Source organism: Cnephaeus nilssonii, assembly GCF_951640355.1.
Source record: "Cnephaeus nilssonii genome assembly, chromosome: 6".
NCBI lineage: Eukaryota > Metazoa > Chordata > Mammalia > Chiroptera > Vespertilionidae > Cnephaeus > Cnephaeus nilssonii.
Window position 1 is genome coordinate 105,717,379 of NC_137077.1, and position 12,412 is coordinate 105,729,790.

The 12,412-nt window shown below is 46.1% G+C and overlaps 1 protein-coding gene across 7 annotated transcripts in view; it reads left to right on the plus strand.

The window, feature by feature from the left end:
- Positions 1-6,795, plus strand: part of CECR2 (CECR2 histone acetyl-lysine reader) — a 189,210-nt gene extending 182,415 nt beyond the window's left edge. For 4 of the 7 annotated variants that reach the window (XM_079774003.1, XM_079774006.1, XM_079774005.1 and 1 more), the window contains one exon: positions 531-6,794. In XM_079774003.1, the coding sequence (XP_079630129.1) occupies positions 531-690 (160 nt within the window). In that variant the 3' untranslated portion in view covers positions 691-6,794. Of the gene's footprint in view, positions 1-530 lie in introns of all 7 variants that reach the window. The other 3 variants (XM_079774008.1, XM_079774009.1, XM_079774004.1) reach the window with 2 other exon arrangements.
- Positions 6,796-12,412: the final 5,617 nt, after the last annotated feature.

Sequence of the window (12,412 nt, forward strand, 5' to 3'; positions counted from 1 at the left end):
ATGCATATCCTAAGAATAAGGATCATTGTCCTGGACCACAATCTTAAACTATTCATCACACCCAAGGAAAAGGATATTAATAGTATCTAATATAGAGTCCTAATTGCTCTGGTTGTTCCCAAAATGTCTTTTATAGCTATGTTTCTTTGTTTTGATTTTTTTTTTCATTCAAGATCCAATCAAGGTTTATGTACTTACATTTGGTTATAATGTCTATTTAGTCTCTTTTACAGCATTCATCCTATCATTGTATTGTTTTCTTTTGTCTTCAAAGAGCCGTGGCAAGTTCTCATGTAGTGTCCCAAATTCTGAATTCTTACTGTTTGTGTTTATAGTCTAGTTAAACACTAAATAAGTGGTCATGTACTTACTACATCATACCCTAGATGCACATAATGCCATTTTTGTCCCAGTATTGATGATTTCCAGTTTAATCACCTTGATAATTAAGGCAGTAGCTGGCTGAGATTTTCATGATTAAAGAATCTTTTTTCCTTCAATTCTTAACTGTTCCTCTCTCATGGCTATAGAATGCAAATGCATCCAGTCCAGTCACAGTCCTCTTTCCCAAAGACCCCAGCACCAGCAACATTGCAGAAAGAGCTGCCGCCACATAAGCCCCAAACACTCTCTCTTGATCAGGTAAGAGGCGCCAAAAATCAGAGCTTTCTTTATTCCTGCAGGTGGTAGTAGGAGAGAAGTGCATAGTCCCCATCCGCATTGGGAATCCACTGATGCGGAGAGCTGACTTAAGTTATACGTGGATTTTCAACTGCACGGTGGGTCGGCACCTCTAACCCCACATTTTTCATGACTTCATTGCTATTCTGAAAAAATACATATTTTAAGGTGTCCTGTTGATACAGACACTTTCCCAGAAAGTGCCGCAGGCCCTGTGCCCGAGGCGGACTCAGCAGTGGGAAGATGGAGAAGGCCTCTGAAGTAGCTTCTCTACTGTGGCCACGTGTTCCCTTTCCTTACGTCGGTAACCAGCTGTTTGGAGATGGTGTAAACTTTATTTTCCAAACTGGCCGCCAGCATTATTTTGATATAATCCCTTGCCTATTTTATCCTTTCTACCTATTTGATTTTTGAGGGACGAGGCAATCAGATTTTTAAATAATAGTAGCTACTTTTGAGTGCTGCTTCGGTACCTGGCACTGTGCTAAGAGCTTCTACGTGCAGTCTTCTCTCACTCATAGTCTCTCCCTCGGCCTCCGCAAAGTAGTTGTCAGTAGCAGCAGCATTGTCATTGCTGGTGTACAAGAAGTCTATAGATACTGGTAGGGTTTGAGTGGGAGGTCCAGCACTTCTGAGCCCCCTCTGGAAGTAAAATGGATGGGGAAACAAAATCCAGCCATTTTCCCAGATTACAAGAACAGGTCTTTGGCTTATTTAATTTTTTTTTTTTAACAATTAACACAAATGTAAATTTTGTTTAAAACATCCTTGTTTTGCTTTTCCCAGAGCTAGTCCAAGGAGGAAATAATCCCTAAGAAAACAGAAAGCTGCACATGAATACTGGAACATGGAGAATTTCGGGGAACAATCCTCGCCCATCTTTATTCTTGTCGCCCTGTCGTGCCCCCTCACAGTGTACCACCTCATGCCATCCAGGAGCTGGAGCCATGCCCACAGCCCTAGAACCACTCTGCTCAAATAATTTAACACAGCTTGCAAGAGTCCTGGTCAGGGATCTCTTGCATGGCTGGTAGTCAAGAACAAATGAATGGTAGTTAGTGATGGCTTCCAGGTCCTGAGACTTGTTCAGGAAAATCATCTAAAACTTGGGAGGGGCATACATAAGCATGGAATGGAGTGGTGCTTGTAAACTTTCATGAGCAGCTAAACTCAGGTATATATTTGGGGAAGGAACTACTCATGGTATTGTCTTTGGAGCTGGGTCCAGTTTACAGAATTTTCACGTTGCCTTTTAAAATAATTTTTGTTGGTGGTGGTGAATGTATGTACATAAACTGGGAAGGTGGGTAGGAATCTGGAAAAAATGAAAGTCCTAACTATGGTGGGCACACCACACTGGAGTGATCCTTATCTGTTTACAGTCACATCACACTGAATATATCAGCCCAAGAGAGTTTTATTCCACTGCCCCCTAACTGTTCAGTTTCTCAGTTCAGAGGCAGAGTCTCTCACGGCCTTCCCAAAGTTTCCGTCCAGAAGGGAAGACAGGCTGCCCTTTTGTCTGGTGGCCCAGGTCTTAGACTGGGAGATCAGTGCCCTTCCTAGTTTGCCACCAGCTCGACCAGAGCTGTAAACCGATTTCTGGAATTGGGATCACTGGAGTATTTTCTTCTTAGAAGAGACAATGATTTATCCTCTTCATAGGCCTGCTGGGACTATGATCTGGAAGGCATCACACAAAGCTTTCTGGCACAAATCACATTTTGTGGAAGTGACTACTCAGGTTTGTTTATGTTAGTATCAATAAAGAAATTGCACAGTTTTGAATAGGGAAAATGTATTTTATAGGTTTACAGTTAGAATTTAGTAATATTTCACTATAGTCCTTATTTTAAATGTAAAATAAGTCATGGTGGTTTAAAATAGCTATCAAGAACAAGTTCTTGGGAATATTTGTTGTATATGTGATAGGAAACAATTTTACAGTATTACTTTATTACAGTTTTAGAAGTGAATTACACTGGATTCTCCCTGTTTAGCATTCTGTATTTGATTTTAGTTGAGATGCCACCAAAGTTAGGGCTTATATAAATATCCCACAAAGAAAGAACTAAGGAAAATGCCCTGAAATTAATAGATTTTTTTTTAAAGAATAGCATATTTTTAAGCATGCCTTTGGGATAATGGAAAAGCTACCGAGGTATAGTAATCTGTCCTATTTACTTATAAATTTATCTGTGTGAAGTGCCAATAGAACCTTTCACTCCAACATCCTTGATGAAATGTGAAACTATCATATTTAAAGTTTGCTAAACATATGCTATCCTTAGGAAAAGAAACAGATTGAAAACATTTATGTCATACAAATGGACCCCAAGACACAGCTCCAGTATAAGGGAAATTCATAAACATAAAGGCATTCTTGTTGACCTGGCAGTGTGGCTCATGGCTCAGGCAGGACTGAATTGAGTAGAGAACACAGGTGCCTGCCTCTAAGATACAGGACAACAACATGAATTTTTCTCTAACAGATTTTAATTTTAAATTTGGTGTGCTTTTAAGTGGAATGAGTCTGGAGGCTTTGTCCTCATTTTATCCTAATTTTTGTCAGAAACATATTGTGGGCATAATCTGGTTTAGAGGAATACAGAGGTCAGCATTCTCTGCAGGAAGAGCAGATTAGGTTTGGGGGCGGGTCTCAGCCAGCCCTTCAGCTAGTTGGTGTGGAAGACAGCATGGTGGAAGCATTACCACTTCTGTTTCTGTGTGTGTGCCAAAGCAGGAAGGGAAGACCAATGGTCTGTACAGCTAGCATAGGTCTGGCTAGACCTGGCCGTGGCCCAGAGCATTCTGTCACTGACAGCCTTTCTCTTTTCACATTTGAGAGGCCTTTTCTCCTTCCTGAACTAGGAACACACTAACCATAGGTCCTCTTCCCTGATGCTAATGCTGTAGGGATTGTTTTGTGCTGAACTCCCTAGAGCATGGGTAGGAGAAGAGTGGAAGCAATGGTTGGCTGATATGTGCCCTTGCTTTCCGCCCTGGTTGCATTTGAGCAGCTGTGTACACACTGCTTAAGGTAACTGTAACCCTTCCTTCTCACTCCCAGTCCTTTATCTATCCCCTATTGTTAGAAGCTGTGAACAGTATAGGGAAAAAATCAGTGAATTCTTTTATCCTTAATCTTCCTTGGTATGTATAGAGGTGAGGAAAGAATTAAGGCAGATGATAGGAAATTGAACTACTGTATTATATTATCACACTGTGAAAAGGAGCAACAGAAACACGTCAGCTTGCTGCATCCTGTGTGGAAATTTGGTTGTGTGTTACAGGTACTTCATCCCTGTCTGGCATATCCTGAGCTTTAACTGGCCTTTCAAGTGCAGATATTCTAGAAGCCATCAAGAGCTGTAGGATTGCAGGAGTGCCCATGAAAAACTGCTATAGGCTGCTCGTCCACACATTCCCCTAGCAGGCTCTTTTTTTCTCACCTGTCCTTTCTCCTTTGGCACTCTTTCCAAGTGTCTTAAGCAGATGCATTTGCCATCTTCTCCATTAGGGAATGAATGGTGATAATGTAACATGCATACTAGACAGTAAAGTATAAGGAGGTCCTAAGAAGTCCTGCTCTCAGGCGAGGACTTACACACCAGATCACTGCAGACTTGTCAGGGTGCTGGCGCTCAGTGGTCCCTCAGAAGGTCAGCTGCACTCTGAAGGATGAGTCTCTACACCTATTTGATTTTACATTAATGGCTAACCTTTATTGGAGTTGATAATATTTCCCCAAGACCCAAGAGAAATAAAACATCCAGAACGAAAAGGAGAGCCTTTTTTTTAAGATTTCTGGTTTGGATTTTTTTTCCCCCCTCAGAGTCTGTTCATTAAAAAAATTAGCTATTGGCTAAAATTTATTATGGTAAGCATTTGGAGAATACGGAAGGACAAAATATGCAGATTCTTGTTCATATAATTTTCCCATCCCCGTTTTTAAAAATAAAATGTGAAGTCACTCCATCTCTCCTTAGGTTGGTTAGTTCTTCTGATCATTTATATGAGCTTATTATTAACAGTGAGCCCAACAGCTCTCAAAAGGCAAACTTTTCCATGCTCATCTTCATTTTTTGTGGTTATTTTTGTGGCAGTTTGTACCTTTTAGTCCAGTCAAACCTCAGCTTGTGAGTGTCAACTTGCCCTAGCCTAGTCCTCAGACCTTTGGAAGTGCTTGTCCTGACTAACCGTTTGGTGTCTGTGGCACTTACTGCTGTACCGTTACTTATACTAACCGCTACTGTCCGAAACACAAAATCCCTTTGTTGGTTGAACTTTTTCTTGCTTTTTTTTAATGGACTTTCAAATCTACACATAAAATACTGCTCTTAAGACCTGCTTTGAAACTTCACAGGAAGTCTTAATCCAGCAGTCCCAAAGCAAGGACAGTTACATAGTGTCAGAGTCCAGACATGCTTTCAGAGAAACTTATTAAGGAAATGAAAGGCTTTGTGTTCTAGCATTATTGCTCCCCTTTGTGTCTGTCAGTCCATTTGCTCTTCCCTCCCCCTACCGGATTCTGCATGGAGTCCAGTTGTAAGAATTGGTTCTGTGTATGAGAGTGAAGGACTGTTCAACCCTGGGTCTTTCTGGGATGCAGTATTCCTGCAGACAGCACTCTGTTCAACACTACAGTGAGAAGATACTTAGAATTTTGGTTGAGCATGCAGGGGCTCACATCACTGTTTCGGAAGCAAGACTGTGATTGAGGCTTTCTGTGTGAGCAGAAACCAGACCCCCTTTTTCCTTTTTGGTGGGTTGGAATCTACCATGCATCCTTAGACACTGAGCCATGTCTTCTCTCGTATGAATCTGTGCACAAGCTTTGTCTGCAGGATGAGTGTTTATCCTTCTCTGCTTTGTAGGACCTTTGTTAAACAGACTTTGGAGAAGCTGTCTCCTGGCTAGTCTCTTTAATTCTGCACCAGGGATTTACTGAACCTTTATGTAGAGATGCCTGATAACCAACTAATTTTCCTGTGCATTGGGGTTGGAAACGGGTATGGATATTTAATAAGTTACTGAAAATGCTGAGCCCCTGTTCAGACACTTGTGGGACCCCTTTTCCATAGCTGGGATCAGGCACCTCACCGTCCTGCCTTGCACACAGCTCCTGGGAGCCCAGGCCAGTGTCCACTAGCCTGTGGCACACAGGGTCAGGGATTGTTTGTGCCTGCTGCAAAGGCTCTGTGAACTTTGCTGGCCAATACTGGAAAGGGGAATGGTATTTATTTTTATATTGTGTATATTTTGTCGTGCTCTGCTGATTCCCTGTTTAAGAGCGACACTTACCTCAATAGTTCAATATTGTGTGTTGGATAATTTTTTGAAAGAACTTTTTAAAAAGCTTTTTGATCTTTGGAGGTCTGTAGATTTATTTCCGTATGAACTGGTTATTTTGTATAAAGTACATTCTTAAAATAGCAAGTCTCTGATATGTGTGAGTTGTGTGTGTCCGTGTGTCACTTTCATTATCAGGGCAAACTCCCATCAAAACAGGTTTATTCTAGGTCCCAAATGCCATTACTTCAAAAATTCCATCCCAGTCCTGGCTGGTGTGGTTCAGTGGTTAGAGTGTCAGCCCTTGCACCAAGGGGTCATGTGTTCAGTTTCCAGTCAAGGACACATACCTGGGTTACAGGTTTGATCCACAGCCCACAGTCAGGGCATGTGTGGAAAGCAACCAATCAATGTCTGTCTCTGTCTTTTCCCCTTCTTCCTGCCTCCCTCCCACTCTTTCTAAAAATCAATGGAAAAAATATCCTCCAGTGAGGATTAACAAAAAAGAAAATGTCATCCCAGCCCTGGCTGCTGTTGTTCATTTGATTGGAGCATAGTCCTGTGTACCAAAGGGTCACAAATTCGATTCCTGGTCAGGGCCCATACCCTGGTTGTAGGTTTGATTCTCGATCAGAGTGTGTATGGAAGGCAATTGGTTGATGTTTCTCACATCAGTCTTTCTCTCTCTGAAATCAATAAGAACAAATCCTCAGGCCCAGCCACCATGGCTCAGTGGTTGAGCATCGACCTATGAACCAGGAGGTCACGGTTCAAGTACTGGTCTGGGCACATATCACAGGTTGTAGGTTCGATCCCCAGTGTAGGGCATGCAGGAAGCAGCTGATCAATTATTCTCTCTCATCATTGATGTTTCTCTCTCTCCCTCTTCCTTCTGCTCTGAAATCAATAAAAATATTTAAAAAAAAAAAAAAGAAAGAAAGAAAGAAAGAAAGAACATATCCTCGGGTAAGAATTTTTTTAAAAGGTCAAGCCAAGATGGTGGCATAGGCAAATGTTGGTACTCCATCGCCTCCCACAACCACATCAAAATTATAACTAAAATACAGAAGAACCATCATTCAGAACCACCTGAAATCTGACTTAATGGAAGTCCCACAACTAGAGAAGTAAAGGAGAAAGCACATTGAGACTGGTAGGAGAGATGGAATGGGCTGGTCCAACACCCCCATGTGGCTTCCTCCTCCCCCTCTCCTCAGGAGGGATATCTTGGCTGCAGAGGCCTCCTGTGAGGAATAAGGGGTTCCAGTCCCACACCAGACTCCCAGCCAAAGTTTCCAGAGCTCAGAAGAGACGTTTCCGTAAATTGGGGCTGTGAAAACCAATAGGAATTGTGGCTGTGTGACAAGGAGACTGCTGGAGACCCAGACAGTTCCTCTTAAAGGACCAGCACACACGGACCCCCTGGCAGCAGCTTGGGGAAATCAGGGACATGGAGGAATTGGATTGTCTGGCATCAGGGCAAGAACTAGGGGGCAGCTTTCTCCCAGACAGGTGTTTTCAGGAGTCATTGTTCCTGTGCTGGCCACCACCTCCCCTCACAGAGCTGTCTGGCAGCCATATCTGGCTCACACATTCTCTTGCCCTGGTGATTCCATGAGGTCATCTCCCCATCTAATTTGCAGTCCAATCCAAACTGTTTGCAGCTGCTTTTCCATATGAATAGCCTGTCCTGGCTTAGATTTAAGACTTTCCTAAAATCTCTCAAGCAGTAGCTGGTGTCAGCAAGACCTGGCACTAGCAGCAGCCTGTCTTCATAGCTCTGGCCTGGTGGCCCCAGGCATTGACTAACTGCACCTCCCAGGATGCCCCGAAGCCAGTGCACCTGGTGAACAGCTTCAGACCATACCAGGTTACAACTCTACACATCCACAAGCAACACACTCAAGGGGCAGACTCTGTGAGCACCAAAGCCCCACTGAAACAAGTCCTGCTCAGAGGAGTTTCCTGCACAGCACCTCTTCCATTGTAGTCGCAGCTGGTCCTCACAGCCAAAGGGCCTGGAGGTCAAATTCTCCCAGTGAAGCCAACAGAAATCAAGGCTCAACTATAACACTGCTACACAGCCCACATAGAGGTGAACCTAGAATGCCATCTGAGGTGATTGGGGAGATCCACTGGGCCCTACAGGACACCTACTACACAAGGCCACTCTACCAATTCCAGGAGACAGCAGGTCTCCCTAATACATAGAAACAAACACAGGGAAGCAGCCAAAGTGCAGAGACAAACATTTCACCAATGAAAGAACAGCCTGGCCAACCCAGTTGAGCATCCACCTATGAACCCGGAGGTCTTGGTTTGATTCCTGGTCAGGGTACGTGCCCGGGTTGTGGGCTCAATCCCCAGTGGGGGACATGCAGAGGCAGCCAACCAATGATTCTCATTATTCATGTTTCTACCTCTCCCCCTCTCAAATCAATACACACACACACACACCAGAGGGGCCCAGTGCATGAAATTCGTGCACGGGGGAAGGGGGGTCCCTCAACCCGGCCTGCACCCTCTCCAATCCGGGATCCCTCTCACAATCTGGGACCACTGGCTCCTAACTGCTCACCTGCTGGCCTGATTGCCCCTAACTGCCCTCCCCTGCTGGCCTGATTGCCCCTAACTGCCCTCCCCTGCCGGCCTGGTCACTCCTAACTGCCTCGGCCCCCGCCACCGTGGCTTTGTCTGGAAGGATGTCCAGAATATGTCTGGTCTAATTAGCATATTACCCTTTTATTAGTGTGTGTGTGTGTGTGTGTGTGTATAAAATTAAATTCCCAGGGGGGAAACTAAAATGGAAGAAAACTATTAAGATACAGAGTTCAAAACAATGATTATAAGGATGCTCAAGGATCTTACTGAGAGAGCTTCAAGGGACTTAGACTTTCAAGGATCTTAGAATTTCAAAGTCAGAAAATAAACATACATTAACTGCAATAATAATTTACAGGGATTCAACAATAGAGAGAGGATTCTGAGAAATCAATCATTTGGAATATGAGGAAGCAAAAAAACACCCAAGTAGAAAAGCAAAAAAATCCAAAAATATGAAAGTAGTGGGACAACTTCAAGCCTACCATATTATGGGTTGCCAGAGTAGAAGAAAGAACAAGATATTAAAAATCTATTTGAAGAAATAATGACAGAAAGCTTCCCCTAACTGATAAAGAAGTAGACTGGTGGAAGCACAGAGTCCCAAACAAGAGGAACCCAAAGTGGCACACATCATAATTAAAATGCCAAGGCTTAAAGACAGAATCTTAAAAGCAGCAAGAGAAAAGCAATTAGTTACCTACAAGGGAGCACCCATATGACTGTCGGCTGATCTCTCAACAAAAACTTTGTAGGCTGGAAGGGAATGGCAAGAAATACTCAAAAGTGATGAAGGACCTACAACCAAGATTACCCAGTGTGGGAACCCCTTTCATATCCCACGTGGTTCAGAGTTCGGGTTCTGGAGAAGGGCCGAACACAAATGAAAAGAGACTAGAAGAAATTTAAATTGTCGATATGGGGGGCCAGGCGGGAGCCCACCACTACCGCTAGGCTCTGGCCTTGCTAAGCCTTTTATTGAGACTATGGGATACACACATTACCCTTAAGCAGGTTTGGGATACACCCATAGCCCTTAGGCAAGTAATAAGCAGATTATCATATCAGTAAGGATTTACATGATTACAAGATGGGGAAGCTGCCTCAGTTACCATTGTCTCAATTAGATAGGGAGTGGTTGGCTCTGACCTTTCAGAGCTTCAAGGTTGACCAGCCTTTTACATCTTTTGTATTAGTGAGACAATGGTCGGTTTCCAGCAACCCAGCAAAGCTCTCATTTAGAATTGAAGGTCAGCCCGGCCAGCGTGGCTCAGCAGTTCAGCATTGACCTATGAACCAGGAGGTCAATGGTTCAGGGCACATACCTGGGTTTCTGGCTCGGTCCCCATTGGGGAGTGTGCAGGAGGCAGCCAATCAATGATTCTGTCTCATCATTGATTTTTCTATCTACTCTTTCCCTTCCTCTGAAATCAATAAAAAAATTTTTTTTTAAATTGAAGGTCAGATAAAGATCTTCATATACAAGAAAAAGCTAAAGGAGTTCACCACCAAACCAGTATTATTTGAAATGTTGAAAGGTATTCTTTAAGAAGAAGGTGGGTGGGTGAGGGGAGGAAGAAGAAAGATCAAAAATCCTATCTAATAAAACAGTAATATGCAAATTGACCGCACCTTCGCTACACCCATAAGCCACGCCCACCCGCCACGCCCACCAGCCAACCAGGAGCAAATATACACGTTAAACCAGCAAAGATGGCGGGGGAAAGGGCAGCACCCATGCCAGTGAGATCCAAGCCATGATGGTGGACTGGGGCAGGCGGTTAGCGCCGGCAGCCGGCTGACCAGGTCCGCCATCACCGATCATGGACCAGGGCAGTTGGCATGGGTTAATGCCCGCAGCCGGCTGCCCAGGCCCGCCATCACCGATCTCGGAGCAGGGCAGGCGGCGTGGGTTAACGCCCGCAGCCGGCTGCCCAGGTCCACGATCACGGACGAGGACACCTGCCTGCCCAGGTCCATCACTGATCTCAGAGCTGGGCAGGCGGCGTGGGTTAATTCCCGCAACTGGCTGCCCAGGTCCGCCATCACCGATCGGGGAGCAGGGCAGGCATCAGGGCAGGCGGCATGGGTTAACGCCCGCAGCCGCCTGCCCAGGTCCGCCATCACCGATCGCGGAGCAGGGCAGGCGGCGTGGGTTAACGCCCGCAGCCGCCTGCCCAGGTCCACGATCACAGATCACGGACCAGGACAGCTGCCTGCCCAGGTCCATCACTGATCTCAGAGCAGGGCAGGCGGCGTGGGTTAACGCCCGCAGCCGCCTGCCCAGGTCTTCCATCACCGATCGCGGAGCAGGGCAGGCGGCGTGGGTTAACACCCGCAGCCGGCTGCCCAGGTCCGCCATCACCGATCTCGGAGCAGGGCAGGCGGCGTGGGTTAACGCCCGTAGCTGCCTGCCCAGGTCCGCCATCACCTATCGCGGAGCAGGGCAGGCGGCGTGGGTTAACGCCCGCAGCTGGCTGCCCAGGTCCGCCATCACCTATCGCGGAGCAGGGCAGGCGGCGTGGGTTAACGCCCGTAGCTGCCTGCCCAGGTCCGCCATCACCGATCACGGAGCAGGGCAGGCGGCGTGGGTTAACGCCCGCAGCTGGCTGCCCAGGTCCGCCATCACCTATCGCGGAGCAGGGCAGGCGGCGTGGGTTAACGCCCGCAGCCGGCTGCCCAGGTCCACGATCAGGGATCACGGACCAGGGCAGGCGGCGTGGGTTAGCGCCCGTAGCTGCCTGCCCAGGTCCGCCATCACCGATCTCGGACGAGGGCAGGCGGTGTGGGTTAGCGCCCACAGCCGCCTCCAGGTCCTGGATAAGGGCTTCGAGTCAGCCATCACCAGTGGCAGCTGACTCAAAGCCCCTATCAGGGATCATGGACCAGGTCAGGCAGCGTGGGTTAAAGCCCACAGCCGGCTGCCCAGGTCCGTGATCACCGATCTCAGAGCAGGGCAGGCGGCGTGGGTTAATGCCTGCAGCAGGCTGCCCAGGTCCACGATCATGGATCAGGGACCATGGCAGGCGGCATGGGTTAGCACCCCCAGACGCCTGCCCAGGTCCCGGATCACGGATCCAGGTGGCGTGGGTTAGCACCCACAGCCGCCTGACCAAGTCCCCGATAGGGACTTGGAGTCTAGCATAACGAAAAGAATAGTCAGCAAAAGCAGGAGACAAGGTTTCATAAGTTCTCCCCCAGGTCACCACTGTTCTCTTATACATTTTAATTATCCCAGACTTTGCATGATGGGATTTGATTTGAATTATGCCTGATAGAGATTACATGACATGAATTGTAGGCTCATTCTTTCTTTTTGTGGTTGCCTGACTGAGAAAGGCCTTGGAATGAGAGAAGGCACTTTTATTTTCCTTTTTCATTCTTTAGAGGCTGAGGAATTACAGTTATATGAAGAACTTAGTGAGAGAATGAAAGTCTCATGCTGTATTATTCTGTAAGTTTTATCATGTGGACTATCAAAAACTTGGTGGGATCCTTTTCAAGAGGTGTTACAAAAATTATGTTGAAATTAACATTCAAGAGTAAAAGGAGAGAAGTGAGTGGTGGGTAAAGGAATGAACTTTGTCCTAGAAACCAAATAGAAGCCACATAAACCTTCAGATTCTTACTCATTGTGCTTTGGAGGTATCCTATCTAATAAAAGAGTAATATACAGATTGATCATCACTGCAACACACAATATAGCTGCCCCCATGTGGTAAAAGGTCCTGCCCCCATGTGGACACAAGATGGCCACCACAAGATGGCCAGCAGGAGAGGGCAGTTGGGAGGACTAGGCAAGGGAGGGCAGTTGAGAAGGACTAGGCCTGCAAGGGAG